Genomic DNA, 17,549 nt, shown 5'->3' with positions numbered 1-17,549 from the left:
GAGGTGATGAGCGAGAGAGAGACAGAGAGAGAGAGAGAGAGAGAGAGAGAGAGAGAGAGAGAGAGAGAGAGAGGAGAGAGAGAAACAGGAATGAGCTCCCTGTCATCTTGTACCTGCATCATTGCCTGAGACTCTGATTCTGCACTGATGCAATCCTCCCATTCTTGAGAACCCCAAAATGACCGAGGCTGCTCCTCAGCATCTGTATTTCCTCCCCGTGCTCCCATTCTATCTTTTTAGGATGAGAATCAGGAGATGGCTTCACACTGTCAAGGTGCTTGACACTCCATGGACCTCATAGAAAACCAGGCACAGTAGTGAGCAACTGAATCTGGGTGTTCCTTCTGCAAGATGGGAGGTAGAAATTAAGACTCTTGGGAGCTTGGGGTGCAGCAAGCAGGGCCAGCTCAGTGAACACATCAGAGACAAACAAAACAAATTTGTCCCAAAGTGGAAGGAAAGGACTAACCTTGGGTTGACCTCTGACCTCCACATGCACACCATAACCTGTGACCTCCATAGGGGCACAGTGGTACTCACACATCTGTGCCTCCATACACAAACACATACAGGTCACACGTGCACACTCACCATACACACACACACACACACACACACACACACACACACACACACGTTCCACTCTATGTGTGAAACCCATTAAGTGTGTACATACCAATTAGTTCAATTGGATGACTAAGGAAAAGACAACCTGTGCATTGAAAATCATTTAATGCTATTTGTACTTTTTCACTATGAAATTAGATTTGTGCCTGTGGTTATTTGCTGATACAAGCTCATCTGTCTCAGAGTTTGTTAATATGCATGAAGCTACTTAAGAAAGATCAGGACGAACAAAGCTCACTGGTCCCTTCTACGTATCTCACAAGACTGGGAACATCCTCTCAAAAGTTAAACAGACTGACACATGAGCTGAGAATTTATGTTTTAAGCAGAATAAACAGAACAGCTCTAATTTTGAAAGGTCACACATTTCATGATAAGTTTCTGAGTTCATGCAGTCTCAGTTCTGTACTGAGAATCCTGTGCTCTCAACTGCCACCCCCACCACCAGCCCACCACAGAGGCTGTTCTAACTGGGTGCTGAGCCCTGGTTCTCACACAACTGCCATTTCCCCAGGATTAACTCTTTCCCTGAAAATAGTTGTTGTATTTTTATGCAGCACAGGGCTGATCAAGATGAATTTCCAAGGAACTCAATGTGAATCATCCTGGGTGAAGAACTGATGTACAGAGGTCTGTGTGTGGCACTCACTGTGCTGGGTGACTGTCAGCAGCATCCAGTGCATGAGCTGACTGACACAGGAGGCTTCAAACAACACAGTGAACACAGGATCAGCTTAAGCCCTTTAGGAAGAAGTCTCCATTTTGTCCTTTCTGCTGAAGTCCTGTTAGTTGGAGGGGAAAGTGAGGAAGTGTGACCTTTCCCATACCTACTCCTATAGTGAGAGAGAGACAGAATGAGCTGCAGTAGAAGCACACAGTGGTCAGACTCCGCAGTTCTGAATATACTGGGACAGATCTGGAATTTGACAGTTTCTTTGCCATGCCACCCTGTGGAGGAAAGAGACATGGGAATAAATGGTTAAATGGTGTCCTCTGGCACACACAGGTTAAAACCTTGTGAGGGATATATTGTGAGCATGACACTAAAGGGTTCTGGGCCAGGAGCCAGTGTGACAAACAGGCTATACCTGCTCCCAGAAGTTGCTACTGACTCTGGACCTGAGTCTACATGGCTGATTGATGCTCTGCCTCCCCAGAACAGCACAGGATGTCAAGAGTGTTGTTTATCCATTGTGCTGTACAGTCCACTGATTCTACAATAGTCTACAGGCTTGGGAAGGAAGCAGTTATTTGGAGGACTCTCACAAGCTGGAGAAATTCCCTAAAAATTGATGATGCCAGAAAAGCCCCCAGCTGCACCCACAGTTCTCAGAATGACCCTTGGGCCTTAGACACACTGCTTATATCCACAGAGCCAGCCATTCCCCTTCCAGTGTTCTAACATACCATGCTCGAATGCCTTGGGGATTCCTCACAACCCTCTTCACACATTTTATGGATGGAGTGATGTCATCTTGTAGCAGAGCTGAAAGACAGGGTTGAGGAATGACCAGGACAGTGATAGAACAACTTCAGATCAGATGCAGCCAGCTTTCTCTGTGGTGAGCACCAAGTTCAAGTAATTATTCCTCAAGTGTCTGTGCATCTGTGATTACTGGAGACAGTCTCTTGATTCTCTCTCAAAACCATTTCTGCAGTGACAAATACTGATGCAAATTCTCATCTTAAAGAGGGAATAAAATTATAGTAGTAATATTCTGTGCTTGAAAACAGCACACTTAAGTCTTATCTCTTAAAGCAGCTGGGCTCCTTCCATGTGACCCGGTACAAGTTACCCTATTTCTCATTTATAGAGTCTCGGGTGGGTCTGGGATATGCTTGAGTGGTCGTCGGTTTGAGCTTGTGAAACTGGTCAGATCCTTAGCATCCCAGCCTTAGCTTCCTGACTAGGGTAAGGGAAGCCCCTGTTCATTCACACACTGTGTAACAGAGCAGGCAGAGAACTGTCATCTGAGTATCTACTAATGAAAATTTATCTTAAAGAAAAATAGAGGCTGGAGAGATTACTCCATAGCTAAGACTACTGCATGATCTTCTAGAGGATTTGATTCTCAACACCCACAAGGCAGCTCATAAGTCTTTGTAACTCCAGTTTTAGGAGATCTGCCTTCGACAGTTACCAAGCCCACATGGTACGCAGAATCATATCAGGCAAAAATCACACACACACACACACACACACACACGCATAAATGAATACTTTAAAAAAGCAAACAGAGTAGAAAGCCTTTGATGTATATTTTCCTAGCAGTTTATAACCAGTAAAACGGAAGGAGCCCAGCTGCTTTAATACATAAGAATCAAGGGTGCTGATTTCAAGCTCAGAGCATTGCTTTTGTAATTTTAGTCCCTCTTTAAGATGAGAATTCTGGTCAGTGTTTGTTACTGTAGATAAGGTTTTGAGGGAGAGCCACATCATGAATCTGTGTAAGTATAACTTATGTAAAAGTGTAACATCTTTACATGTCTTCATGTGAGTACATATGTGCATTATATAACTTTACATGTGTGGACAGCATAGACTGATGTTCTCCAGGAGAATTTTTCAAATCTATCATCTGGGTGCTTAAGCCGGGAGTGACACTCCTTTGCTGGTGTGTTCTAACACTTTCCAGTGACTATAGATGAGTGGATAGAAGGCCCCTAAAGTCAGACTAAACAGGTTATAAGGAATGTCCCAAGTGCATTTCCATTGGAAAAATTAATAACCAAGTTTAACAGAGCAGGAATTACTATAGATCACTGTCAGAGGTCTGCCCCAGGAGCAGGTCAAGAGCATTTTCTAAGCAGGGCCTGCCACTGGGAACTGGCTTGTAGAGCAGGCTGTACTGGTTGACCAGGTGCCCCTCGGATCTGCCTGTGTCAGACTCCCCAAGCTGGGGTGACAAAAGCATAGAACCAAGCTCAGCTTTTTTGTGGCTGCTGGGCGTCAAACCACGATGACTCTTCCATCAGAACTATCTGTCCAGCCTCTATTTATTGCATTTTATTTATTCTTTCATTGATTTTGGTGGTGTGACCAAGGGCCCTCTGATCTGTGGACAGAATACCCTGTCTATCATCAAACTACACTGTAAACCTAATGCCTTACTTGGCTAATTTTGATGTAATTAACCATGACTTTCTAACAGTAAAGTCAGTCTCTCCAGGTTCCTGATGCTTATGTCCCCCAGTGTTATATCTTTTGTACAGAATCTCTGCTCTTGCAATAAAAGCAGAATGTTTGTTTCCTATCACTGTAAACCTGCCTTGTCTTACCGCTGCAGGGTATCCCACAAGCATTCATTGCTCCTGGGGTTTTGCCGTCATTACACCAGTATTGGCTGCTGATCTGAAATATTCCATAGTGTTTGCTTTTGCTTCCAGGGCGGTAGATTGTAGCTTGTGTGTTATAACTGCTCCCGTGCTGAGCTAAACACACCACTGGGAAGAAAAAGAAATTTATCAATAAGCAAACTACAACAAATGATCTATACTTGATGCCAAAGTCAGGCCTTTGAGCTGGCTTTATTTTAGAAGTGATATTCTAGAAGCATAATCTTATGGCTAAATTATATAATATGTTACTGTTAGTTCAGCCTGGATCTGGCTATGCTGTCCACAGTAGTCTCTGGAGTGATATGATCTTCCTGCTCTGCCCCTCAAGTAGGTAGAACAGCTGTGCCCAGTCAGAAAGTAATTATCAAGAGCTCCCAAGAGAAGCCCTTTCAGGACAAATCAATTTGTATCAAGAATAACCAGGCTAAGGGACTTTCAAAACACAATCCTGTCACAACGGTGCCCAATTTTATTCCCTGCAGTTGGTAGGCAGATGCTGGTGAATCTGTGTGAGTTTAAGACCATCCTGGTCTGCATAGCAAGTTCCAGGCCAGCCAATGTTTTATGGTGAAACCATGCCACCTTCCAAATAAAATGGCTATTTCTACCATTGCTTTTATCATTATCCCAACACCCTATCTCATCCTTCAAGATACCTCTTCCTAAAAGAGAAATGCAAATAGTAGTTAGGCACATTTAATAAATTAATATGAACTGAATATGCTGCTAGAAGTATTAATATTAGAAAAATAAGGATTTTCTCAGAAAGATTGTTCTTAGAACCAATGTGAATTTTTATATTAAGTTAGAATTCTTTCTTCTATTCTGTATCACCAAATATCCTTCTTTGGCACTGATCTTGCAATCTCCTGCCTCAGCATGCCATTGCTTGGGATTCAGGAGTGTGCAGCATCACAAATATCTAGTGAGAATTTTGAAAGATAGAACATCAGGACAGAAAAGGCTATTCTGCAATTTCATCCATCCATCCTCCTACAAGACATCTCTCTGTTGAGTAGGAGCCACTTGAATCAAATCTGATGGTGATAACATAGATGACGTAAGCCATAAGGAACTGTTCTGCATCCATATCTTCTGTTGCGTGATACTAAAGGCCACTCCAGAGTGAAGAACTCTACTAAGCTGCTTTATATTCAGCTTCTAAGGACCTCAGCCACTAGGGGAAATAGGATCCCTCTGCCCTGTGTAGAAAGGTAAAAAAAAAAATTGTCTCAAATGTTGCACACCACGGTAAGAGAATTGAAGAGAAACACCACGTCAGTCCATGGTCTCAGATCCCAAGTTCTGAATGACTGAGTCTGCCATCTATTCTCACCCATATCCCCACTTTCTCATCTGCTGAAGAGTCTGAAGGAAGTAGAAAACCCAGTGACAGTTCCAAGAGCACCTGAGGACCTATTGCCTTAGCATGACACACAACGTCCCTCCCTGGTCCTCACCCCAGCATCTCTGATTCAAAAGTCAAAGATTGATGCTTTTAGTTTAATGAACTCAGTCACACAGGGAACAAACATGAAAGCGTATGAGGCAGCTCCCTCTCTGGTCACTCATTGCTTCCTTGTCCCTGTGTTGAAAGCTTAGCTGGGGGCCTCAAGGAGAAGAGACTTACACTTTGCCAGGCTGACTCCACTGTAGTTAGTTATTCCACTCCTTTTCAGAGTTCTGGCCAACTCACAGCGTTCATAGACCTTGGCCTGGATAGTGACAGAAAGCAGAAGGAGCCCCAGAGTCAGGAGAGCCTTCATGGTGACTGGAAGCTGAATCAGCTGCTGGCTGACTAGAGAAAGCATGCCTGCTATTTAAGCATCCTCCAAGTCCCTCCTTTCCCAACAGCTTGTGGCCTCCTACTTTTGAGCTGTGTGCAAAGCAGGAAGTTCCAACAGATCTTTGGACTTCAGCACTTGACCTTCTTTTCCCATATGCTTGATGTGTTATGTTCTGGTGTCCCAGAAATAAGCATACAGTATTTATTTTAAATTGCTTAAAGATTTGGCTCATTAAGAGAGGAGAAATACATTATCAGTGAATGAACACACACCTGGCAGTCCTCTACTGTATGTGTGTTTGTGGCCTCATATCAGCTAGTATATGCTTCCTGTTTTGTGGTCCAGTGTTTGAGAGATCTCAGGGGTCCTGATTAAATGAGACTGCTGGTCCTATTACAGGATTGCCCTTCTCAGTTTCTTTCAGCCTTCCCTAACTCAACACCGGGGTCAGCTCCTTCTGTCCATTGGTTGGGTGCAAATATCTGCATCTGACTCTTTCAGGTGCTTATTAGGTCTTCTGGAGTGTGGTCATACCAGGTCCCTTTTAGTGAGCACTCTGCAGCCTCTGAATGGTGCCTGGACTTGGGACCTCCCTTGAACTGGATTCCTCTTTGGGTTTGTTGCTGGACTTTCTTTCCCTCAGGCTTCTCTACATTTCTATCCCTGTAATTCTTTGAGAGCAGCACATAGCTGTCTCCTGAGATGCTCTGCCAATGGCTGACATATATAGAAGTAGATGTTCACAGCAAACCAATGGACTAAGCACAGGGTCCCCAATGGAGGAGCTCAAGAAAGAACCCAAGGAGCTGAAGGGGTTTGCAGCCCCATAAGAGGAACAACAATATGAACCATCCAGTACCCCCAGAGCTCCCAGGGATTAAACCACCAATCAAAGGGTACACATGGAGGGACCCATGGCTCCAGCAGAGGCTGTCACAGAGGATGGCCTTGTCAGACATCAATGAGAGGAGAGGCCCTTGGTTCTGTGAAGGCTCCATGCCCCAGTGTAGGGGAATGCCAGGACAGGAAAGTTGAAGTAGGGGGGTTGGTGAGCTGTGGGAGAGGGATGCGATAGGGTATTTTTGGAGGGGAAACAAGGAAAGGGCATAACATTTGAAATATAAATAAAGCAGATATCTAATAAAAAATTTAAAAGAAAGAATGGAGAAATGCTTCTGTTTCTAAATGAAGGTTTTCTTTCTATTTTATTGTGAAGTTCAGCAAATAAAAACAAAACAAAAGAAAAACCAAACCAACTAATATTTGCAGTTAAAACCAGCAACTACTTTCACCAACATGCCTTCCTAATAACCTATTTTGTGTGCATCTAACATTTTGCACTGTCTTTTTTTTTTAATATTTTTATTTTCTACATTCTTTATTTACATTCCAAATGATTTCCCCTTTCCCGGATCGCCCCTCCCCATATGTCCCATAAACCTTCTTCTCTCCATCCCTTCACCAATCACCTCCCTCCTTTTCTCTGTCCTTTTATTCCATTCCAATGCTAGATCAATCCTTTCCAGGATCAGGACCCTCTCCATACTTCTTCATGGGAGTCATTTGTTATGCAATTTGTACCTTGGGTATTCAGGGTTTCTGGGCTAATTGATATCCACTTATCAGAGATTGCATTTCATGTGTATTCTTTTGTGATTGGGTTACCTTGCTTAGGATGATATTTTCCAGATCAAACCATTTGCCTAAAAATTTTGTGAATTCATTGTTTCTAATTGTTGAGTAGTATTCCATTGTGTAAATATACCACATTTTCTGTATTCATTCCTCCTTTGAGGGGCATCTGGGTTCTTTCCAGCTTCTGGCTATTATAAATAAGGCTGCTATGAACATAATGGACCATGTGTCTTTATTGCATGCCGGGGAATCCTTTGGGTATATGCCCAGGAGAGGTATAGCAGGGTCCTCTGGAAGTCTCATGTCCAGTTTTCTGAGGAACTGCCAGACTGATTTGCACAGTGGTTGTACCACCTTGCAGCCCCACCAGCAATGGAGGAGTGTTCCTCTTTCTTCACATCCTCGCCAACCCCTGTTGTCTCCTGAGTTTTTGACCTTAGCCATTCTGACTTGTTTAAGGTGAAATCTCAGGGTTGTTTTGATCTGCATTTCCCTAATGACTAATGATGTTGAGCACTTCTTAAGGTGCTTCTCAACCACCGGAATTTCTTCAGGTGAAAATTCTTTGTTTAGATCTGTATCCCATTTTTTAATAGGGTTATTTGGTTCCCTGGGGTCTAACTTCTTGAGTTCTTTGTATATATTGGATATTAGCCCTCTATCAGATGTGGGGTTGGGGAATATCCTTTCCCAATTTGATGGTTGCCATTTTGTCCTTTTAACAGTGTCCTTTGCCTTACAGAAACTTTGTAATTTTATGAGGTCCCATTTGTCAATTCTTGATCTTAAAGCATAAGCTATTGGTGATCTGTTCAGGAACTTTTCCCCTGTGCCCATGTCCTCAAGGGTCTTCCCCAGTTTCTTTTCTGTTAGTTACAGTGTGTCTGGTTTTACATGGAGGTCCTTGATCCACTTGGAGTGAAGTTTAGTACATGGAGATAAGAATGGATCAATTCACATTATCTGCATGCTGACCTCCAATTGAACCAGCACCATTTGTTGAAAAGGCTATCTTTTTTCTACCGGATGTTTTTGGCTCCTTTGTCGAAGATCAAGTGACTATAGGTGTGTGGATTCATTTCTGAATCTTCAATTCTATTCCATTGGTCCACTTGTCTGTCACTGTGCCAATACCATGCAGTTTTTAACACTATTGCTCTGTAGTATTGCTTGAAGTCAGGGATACTGATTCCCCAAGAATTTCTTTTGTTGTTGAGAATAGTTTTAGCTATCCTGGGTTTCTTGTTATTCCAGATGAATTTGAGAATTGCTTTTTCTAACTCTGTGAAGAAATGAGTTGGGATTTTGATGGGGATTGCATTGAATCTGTAGATCGCTTTTGGCAAGATGGCCATTTTAACTATATTAATCCTGCCAAACCACAAGCATGGCAGATTTTTCCATTTTCTGAGGTCTTCTTCGATTTCCTTCTTCAGAGACCTGAAATTCTTGCCATATAGATCTTTCACTTGTTTGGTTAGAGTCACACCAAGATACTTTATATTGTTTGTGGCTATTTTGAAGGGTGTCATTTCCCTAACTTCTTTCTCAGCCTGCTTATCCTTTGAGTATAGGAAGGCAACTGATTTGCTGGAGTTGATTTTATAACCAGCCACTCTGCTGAAGTTGTTTATCAGCTGTAGGAGTTCTCTGGTGGAGGTTTTCGGGTCACTTAAGTAGACTATCATGTCATCTGCAAATAGTGATAATTTGACTTCTTCCTTTCCAATATGTATCCCCTTGACCTCCTTATGTTTTCTAATTGCTCTAGCTAGAACTTCAAGTACTATATTGAAAAGATATGGAGAGAGAGGACGGCCTTGTCTAGTCCCTGATTTTGGTGGGATTGCTTCAAGTTTCTCTTCATTTAGTTTGATGTTGGCTACCGGTTTGTTCTATATTGCTTTAACCATGTTTAGGTATGGGCTTTGAATTCTTGTTCTTTCCAATACTTTTAGCATGAAAGGATCGTGGATTTTGTCAATTGCTTTTTCTGCATCTAATGAGATGATCATATGTTTTTTTTCTTTGAGTTTGTTTATGTAGTGGATAGCATTGATGGATTTCCTTATATTGAACCATCCCTGCATCCCTGGGATGAAGCCTACTTGATCATGGTGGATGATCGTTTTGATGTGTTCTTGGATTCAGTTGGCAAGAATTTTATTAAGTATTTTTGCATCAATATTCATAAGGGAAATTGGCCTGAAGTTCTCTTTCTTTGTTGGATCTTTGTGTGGTTTTGGTATTAGCGTAATTGTGGCTTCATAGAATGAGTTGGATAGATTTCCTTCTGTTTCTATTTAGTGGAATAGTTTGAAGAGTATTGGTGTTAGGTCTTCTATGAAGGTCTGATAGAACTCTGCACTGAAGCCATCTGGTCCCGTGCTTTTGTTGGTTGGGAGACTTTCTATGACCCTTTTTATTTCTTCAGGTGTTATGGGACTGTTTATTTGATCTATTTGATCCTGATTTAGTTTTGGTGTCTGATATCTGTCTAGGAAACTGTCCATTTCCTCCAGATTCTCCAGTTGTGTTGAGTATAGGCTTTTGTAGTAGGATCTAATGATTTTTTGAATTTCCTCAGTTTCTGTTGTTCTATCTCCCTTTTCATTTTTAAGTTTGGTAATCTGAATACTGTCTCTGTGTCCTTTGGTTAGTCTGGCTAAGGGTTTATATATCTTGTTGATTTTCTCAAAGAACCAACTCCTGGTTTTGTTGATTCTTTGTATGGTTCTCTTTCTTTCTACTCGATTGATTTCGGCCCTGAGTTTGATGATTTCCTGCCTTCTTCTCCTCCTGGGTGAAATTGCTTCTTTTTGTTCCAGGGCTTTCAGGTGTGTCATTAAGCTGTTAGTGTATGCTCTCTCCATTTTCTTTTTGGAGGCACTCAGGGCTATGAGTTTTCCTCTTAGCACTGCTTTCATTGTGTCCCATAGATTTGGGTATGTTGTGTCTTCATTTTCTTAAGTTCTAAAAAGTCTTTAATTTCTTTCTGTATTTCTTCCTTGACCAAGGTATCATTGAGTAGAATATTGTTCAGTTTCCACGTGTATGTGGGTTTTCTGTTGTTTTTGTTGCTATTGAAGACCCCTTTTACTCCATAGTGATCTGATAGGAGGCATGGGATTAGTTCGATCTTCTTATATTTGTTGAGGTCTGTCTTGTGACCAATTATATGGTCGATTTTGGAGAAGGTACCATGAGGTGCTGAGAAAAAGGTATATTCTTTTGCTTTAGGATAGAATGTTCTATATATATCTGTTAAATCTAATTGGTCCAAAGCTTCAATTAGTTTCATTGTGTCCCTGTTTAGTTTCTGTTTTCCTGATCGGTCCATTGAGGAAAGTGCAGTGTTGAAGTCACCCACAATTATTGTGTTAGGTGCAATGTGTGCTCTGAACTTTAATAAAGTTTCTTTTATGAATGAGGGTGCCCTTGCATTTGGAGCATAGATGTTAGGATTGAGAGTTCTTTTTGTATTTTTCCTTTGACCAACAAGAAGTGTCCCTCAGGGTCTCTTTTAATAACTTCGGGTTGAAAATCAATTTTATCTGATATTAAAATGGCTACTCCAGCTTGTTTCCTGAGACCATTTCCTTGTAAAATTGTCTTCCAGCCTTTTACTCTAAGGTAGTGTTTGTCTTTGACCCTGAGGTGTGTTTCTTGTATGCAGCAAAATGTAGGGTCCTGTTTATGTATCCAGCCGGTTAGTCTATGTCTTTTTATTGGGGCATTGAGTCCATTGATGTTAAGAGATATTAAGGAATAGTGATTGTTACTTCCTGTCATTTTTGATGTTATTTTTTAAATTTGATTGGTTAACTTCTTTTGGGTTTGATGAAAGGTTACTATCTTGCTTTTTCCAGGGTGAAGTTTCCCTCCTTGTATTGGTGTTGTCCTCCTATTATCCTTTTTAGGGCCGGGTTTGTAGATAGATATTGGGTAAATTTGGTTTTGTCATGGAATATCTTAGTTTCTCCATCTATGGTGATTGAGAGTTTTGCTGGATATAGTAGTTTTGGCTGGCATTTGTGTTCTCTTAGAGTCTGCATGAGATCTGCCCAGGATCTTCTTGCCTTCAGAGTCTCAGGTGAAAAAGTCTGCTGTGATTCTGATAGGTCTTCCTTTATATGTTACTTGGCCTTTTTCTCTTACTGCCTTTAGTATTCTTTCTTTGTTTAGTACATTTGGTGTTTTGATTATTATGTGACAGGAAGTATTTCTGTTCTGGTCCAGTCTGTTTGGAGTTCTGTAGGCTTCTTGTATATTCATGGGCATCTTTTTCTTTAGGTAAGGGAAGTTTTCTTCCATAATTTTATTGAAGATATTTGCTGGCCCTTTAAGTTTTAAATCTTCACTCTCATCTATGCCTATAATCCTTAGGTTTGGTCTTCTTATTGTGTCCTGGATTTCCTGGATATTTTGGGTTACAAGCTTTCTGCATTTTGCATTTTCTTTAACTGTTGAGTCCATGGTTTCTATGGTATCTTCAGCATCTGAGATTCTTTCTTCTATCTCTTGTATTCTGTTGTTGATGTTTGCATCTATGTCCCCTGATTTCTTCCCATGGCTTTCTCTCTCCAAAGTTGTCTCCCTTTGAGTTTTCTTAGTTGTTTCTACTTCTGATTTTAGATCCTGGATGGTTTTGCTTAGCTCCTTCACTTGCTTGTTTGTTCTTTCCTGTAATTCTTTAAGAAATTTTTGTGTTTCCTCTTTCATGACCTCAGCCTGTTGACCAAAGTTCTCCTGTATTTCTTTAAGTCTTTTTTCATTTCCTCCTTATTGGCTTTTGTATTCTCCTGAATTTCTTTCAATGGTTTTTGTGTTTCCCTTGTAAGGGCTTCTAACTTTCGATCCATTTTCTCCTGAATTTCTTTAAGTATGTCCTTCATGTGTTCCTGTACCAGCATCATGACCAGTGATTTTAAATCCAAGTCTTGTTTTACTGGTGTGACGGGGTATCCAGGACATGCTGTTAAAGGAGAATTGGGTTCAGATGTTGCCATATTGCCTTGATTTCTGTTAGTGACGTTCCTGCATTTGCCTTTTGCCATCTAGTTCTCACTGGTGTTAGTTGGTCTTGTCAATGCTGGACTCACCAGTGTACGCTGCCTCTTCCCAGGTGGCCTCTGGTGCACAGCTTACCTCCTGCACTGCCTGGAGACAGGGTTCTGTTGCCCAGGCTGTTCAGATCCCGAAGCAGACAACTGAAGACTCCTGCCGGGGCCCACCGGATTCACCAGAGCACAATGACTTCTCGCAGCTGGCCTTTGGGAAGCCCCTCTTGCCTCTTGCAGGACCTGGAGATGTGGCTTTGCCGCCCAGGCTGATCTAGATCCGGAAGCAGAGAGATCTGTGGGCTCCCACCAGAGGCCTCAGGACTGGAACCTAATCTCAGTGCCACCGGAGCAAGCTGTGTGCTCCCAGACTGCCTCCAGGTGCATACCAGGTCTCCCGCACTTCCTGGAGTCTGAGCGCTGTGGCCCAGGCTGTTCAGATCTCGAAGCAGACACCTGAAGGCTCCCGCAGGGGCCCTCTTGTTGGGGTTTTGTCTAAGCTCCACTGCACACCTACCTGGCAATGGCCAGGTATGCCCCGCCCCAGAGATCTGGCCCACTATAAGAGGGGCTACTTGCTCCTCCTCTCTCTTTTTGTTCTCTGCTCTCCCACACTCTCTCACCTCTCTGCTCCTGGGGCTCTTCCCCCCTCCACATGGTCATGGCCGGCCTCCACTCTCTCTATTCTCTCTCTCTCTCTCTCTCTCTCTCTCTCTCTCTCTCTCTCTCCCTCCCTCCCTCCCTCCCTCCCTCTCTCTCTCTCTCTCTCTCCCACTAACTCCCATCCCTTATTCTGAATAAACTCTATTCGATATCATGTCTGTGTGTGTGTGGTCCCTCAGGGACAGAGGTGCCCAGGCAAGGGCCCGCCTGGACACCTTCCCCCATGCCGCCTAGCCACACTCACCTAACCTCATATACTCCCCCCTTTAAGCCTCTTCATCTTGCTGCCGAAAGTCCTCAATTGGTGCGTTGGCCGGGAACGAGAAACACCATGGGATATTAAGCCTCTGGGTAAGTCTTACACCCCCACTGGTCAGAGCAATAGTCTCTGCACTTCCCGCGTTTTCCAGTAGGATCGCTGCTGTTCTGTTCCCTCCCTCTTTCCCAGTGGAACTCATCGGCAGCAATGCCCGCAGGCGCTGAGTGCCACTGGGCTCGGTTATCTAATTCACCCTTCACCCTGCGTCTTATTGCTAGGCTACTGGTTCCCCTTGTTTTCCCGAGCGCTGCCTTGGTGGCCCACAGGGCTCATGGTGCGCTGGCCAAGGTTGCGGCGGCTCCCAGGTACCTCACCTGACTGATACTTTCCTGTTCCCCACCGCCAAGCCCTGGCCTTGGCTGCGGTTGCCGCAGCCCACGCCAGACCCCCTCCCTCGCCAGAACTGCTGCCGAAGCCGCTCAGCCCCTGCCGCTGCTGCCGCCGGCAGCTCCGCCCCTCCCGCGCCATTGCTAAGAAACGAAATAAGCTACTTCCCAGCCACTGCAGGCTACCTAACTTCCTACTTCTGCTGCTGACAGGAAGTTCCGCCCTAGCGCATGTGCGATCACTAACTTTCATCAGAACCGCTGCAGGTTCTGGTAGCACAACTGCTACCCATTGCGAGGTCTTGCCAGGCTCTCTGAATTGGCTGCACTCCATCCCTGCTGAGCGATGCCGCCTCCTCGCAGCAGCAAGCCTGCACTTCTTTCCCGTTGCTGCGCCCCACCCCCCACCACCATACTGTCCCACTCTGCTGGCTACAGCACAGATTTTTAGGGCCTTTACCTCCAAAAGCCTAGCCACAGCCCACGCCCAGCTCCAGACTGGCTGCTGGGATGCTCCACCAGTTCTACTACCCGATTCTCTCACAGCTCTACGGCTTCTCCCTACCACCCTGTCTTCCCTCTTCTTCACTGCGCTGTCTCCTTCCCACCACTCCCAATGTCCTCTACTGTTAACACAGCAGGCCATGACTGGTCTTGCAGCCACGCACAGGCAGGAGAAGCAAGGTTGGGGGACTGGGTCCCACAGCCAAGCGGTCCATACTCGCTTCCACAAGTATGTGTGCTACATGTCAGGTTCTTCCCTCTACCAGATTAGAAATTTAAATAAACATTAACCACAATAGTAAATAACCCTTAGATTTCAAATGAAGTCTGGCCAACCTCTTTTGGAACGAAGGGTTTCCTCTCATGCCTAGTCCACACTCCTGCTTAGGACTTCTAGACCCACCCCTGGGTGTATCCTAATCCGGAAGTGATCCTGAGTCTTCCTTTGGCTTTTACAGCTGTCCTCAAAAGTCCTGGTCCAGGCGGGATGCTTCCTCCAGCTTTTAAAGCTCCGGCTTTTCTAGCCTCGGCTCCCAAGGGTCCTCATGACAGTCTGGACTCTTTGGCTTAGCTGCCTTTCAGTTGTTTCTGCACTCTTTAGGACGCTAAGTTTGAAGAACAACTCCCTCCCCTACCCAGTGGGTGCTACTTGTCTTCGACTGTATACTTTTAAAATTAACAGTCTGGTAAACGATAAAGAATCTGAACCTCACCTATTCTGTGTTCCCACACCCTTAACTCATTTGCTCCTATAGCCTGTGTGCTCAAGTTGATGTTAACAAGCCTAAATCTGCCTAGACAAACTCACTTTCTGTCACCACAATTTTATCCATTGCTGCCAGCTTTCTTACTCTGATCATAGCATCTTTACTAACCAAAGCAATATACTTTCCTCTACCTATGCAACCTGTCAAAGCTACTTAAGATTCTCATTCCTAGTCTCTCTTTAACTATTGCTCTCCTATCTTGCGCTCAATCTTGTCAGAAGTTTGTTATTAGATTTAAGACAGACAGAATTCCCAAAGGCCTGATAGCTTCTCCCAGGAGGTCTCAGAAGAAAGATGGACACCGCCACAGGATGCTGCCTGAAAGAGTGCAGTGGACAAAACCGGATACCTTGAGTCAAATGACTTAGCTAAACAAAGGTAAACCATTTCTCATGTCATGGGTATCCATTCCACAGAGAAAAACCGTGCATCTTCTGTGCTTGAAAGCCAGACTGACAGCCAAAGTCGACATGGAGACCAGAGACCACAAAGAACTGCTTGCTACTGGAATCTGTCATTCTTTAATAATATAACTGCTAAGTTATTGTTTATTCCTCAGACTTCTGACTACATTGACAGCTAGACAGTTATCTCCTTACCTAAACTCTGTTTCCATTAAATGCTTCACATTTCCTCTTCTTGCTCTGTCACTGTCCCAACCTTCAATTCTATTCCTTCTGATCCACAAAGGCTCATCTTAAAGACTGTTCCTGTGGTTAACTCATGTTGTTATCTCTTTAATAAACTTGCTAGCTACAGGAAACCTACCCAGATCTACTGCTCATGGACCAAGTAGGCTCCATCCAGATAAGTACATCTGCCCAAATTCCCACTTTACTACCTTTCCAAAGGGGGGGATTCCTCTGGGTTTCAATTGTAAATCTTAAGAAAATTTTCCTTTCTCCCAAATGTACTTAGTCTTATTCCCTAACTATACTAATGTGTTCCAACATTTTGTTAAGTCCAGGCCCTTGCCATATCCAGGACAGCTCCAGAGAAGCAACCTTCAGATGCTCCAATCTCCTCTCAGCTTCTCCAGACACAGACAGCTTCTACTGGACCTGTTCTCCTGACCTATATTCAAATGGCTCTACAAATCCTGGACAGCAAGGAAGCAGCCAGTCCTCCTGAGACTGGACAATCACCCCCCCCCATACCCCTTTCTCTAGGTTCCCCAGAGACACGCTGCCCCAATGTCAGCATGAAGCAGCCAGATCTCAACAACAACCCTATTCCTGCTTCGCCGTATTCGCCATCACTTCTTTTCTTTTTTCTTTTTCTTCTATTAATTAACCAAACATTGGGGAATGTTGGGGTTTTTTCTAAGCTCCACCGCACACCTATCTGGCAATGGCCAGGTATGCCCTGCCCCAGAGATCTGGCCCACAATAAAAGGGGCTACTTGCTTCTCCTCTCTCTTTTTGCTCTCTGCTCTCCTACACTCTCTCACCTCTCTGCCCCTGGGGCTCTTCCCCCCTCCACATGGTCATGGCCGGCCTCCACTCTCTCTATTCTCTCTCTCTCTCTACCTCTCTCTCTCTCTCTCTACCTCTCTCTCTCTCCCACTAACATCCATCCTCTATTCTGAATAAACTCTATTCTATACCATGTCTGTGTGTGTGTGGTCCCTCAGGGGCAGAGGTGCCTAGGCAAGGGCCCGCCTGGACACCTTCCCCCACGCCACCTAGCCACACTCACCTAACCCCCTATACTCCCCCCTTTAAGCCCCTTCATCTTGCTGCCGAAAGTCTTTCACCGCTGGATTCACCAGAGCACACTGACTTCTCCCGCCGGCCTCCCGGAAGCCCCTCTTGCCTCTTGCAGGACCTGGAGTTGTCGCGTTGCTCCCCAGGCTGATCTGGATCCGGAAGCAGAGAGATCTGAGGGCTCCTGCCAGAGGCCTCAGGACTGGAACCTGCACTGTTGTTTTTAAACCATGATTTGTGTTTGTGTTTCCCCCAGATGGACCTGCCTCATGTACCTCTTCTTGACAAGGATCTGTGACATGACATCATGTTACTTAGATGATTCCTACACTGGAGCACTTGGTGGCTATGGTTCTTCCCCTATTACTAGGGGAGGCTCCTGTGGGCGTCAGTCCTGGCCCTTTGATGCCATGCTCTCTGCATCCCCTCTCCACGTTAAGTATAAAGTGTCAAAGGGAACCAAACACATAAATCCAACTATGTGCATCCTTTAAACTGATCATCACAGGGTCTATGGTTTTTAAATAAAGTTTTCATTTTCTGATACAGAGATAAGAACAAATGGAATGTGTTTTTTTAAGATTTATTTATTTTTATTGATATGCATACACTGTAGCTGTCTTCAGACACACACAAGAGTACATTGGATATCATGTCAGATGGTTATGAGCCACCATGTGGTTACTGGAATTGAACTCAGGACCTCTCAAAGAGCAGTCAGTGCTCTTAACCACTGAACCATATCTTCAGCCCCCTTTAAAAAATTTTCAATTATTATTTGTATTTTATGCATTTTATGTGTAGCTGTTTGCCTGC

The 17,549-nt window shown here is 44.0% G+C and overlaps 2 protein-coding genes across 2 annotated transcripts in view; one reads left to right on the top strand and one right to left on the bottom strand.

Moving 5' to 3' along the window:
• The window catches only part of LOC127671044 (lysozyme C-1-like), a 70,587-nt gene that overhangs the window by 12,712 nt on the left and 40,326 nt on the right, over window positions 1-17,549 (top strand). The gene's annotated exons all lie outside the window — the stretch shown is intronic.
• LOC127671042 (lysozyme C-2-like) lies at window positions 1,401-5,859 on the bottom strand. Its single transcript, XM_052165710.1, has 4 exons — window positions 5,597-5,859; window positions 3,907-4,071; window positions 2,035-2,113; window positions 1,401-1,575 (listed from the first exon to the last, which is right to left on the bottom strand). The coding sequence occupies exons 1-4, from the start codon at window positions 5,775-5,777 to the stop codon at window positions 1,509-1,511; spliced, it is 492 nt and encodes a 163-aa protein (XP_052021670.1). The 5' UTR covers window positions 5,778-5,859; the 3' UTR covers window positions 1,401-1,508.

The sequence above is a fragment of the Apodemus sylvaticus genome, chromosome 20 (genome assembly GCF_947179515.1).
Source record: "Apodemus sylvaticus chromosome 20, mApoSyl1.1, whole genome shotgun sequence".
NCBI classification, from domain to species: Eukaryota; Metazoa; Chordata; class Mammalia; order Rodentia; family Muridae; genus Apodemus; species Apodemus sylvaticus.
The sequence above is the reverse complement of the archived record's forward strand: the minus strand, read 5'-3'. Positions and strand labels throughout refer to the sequence as shown.

Bases quoted from the DNA above. Each gene is read 5' to 3' on its own strand.
- LOC127671042 (XM_052165710.1), bottom strand. From the start codon at position 5,777: ATGCTTTCTCTAGTCAGCCAGCAGCTGATTCAGCTTCCAGTCACCATG. The intron at 4,072-5,596 runs GTAAGTCTCTTC...TTTTCTTCCCAG, and splicing joins TGGAGTCAGCCTGGCAAAGT to TGGTGTGTTTAGCTCAGCAC. The intron at 1,576-2,034 runs GTATGTTAGAAC...TTTCCTCCACAG, and splicing joins CCCCAAGGCATTCGAGCATG to GGTGGCATGGCAAAGAAACT.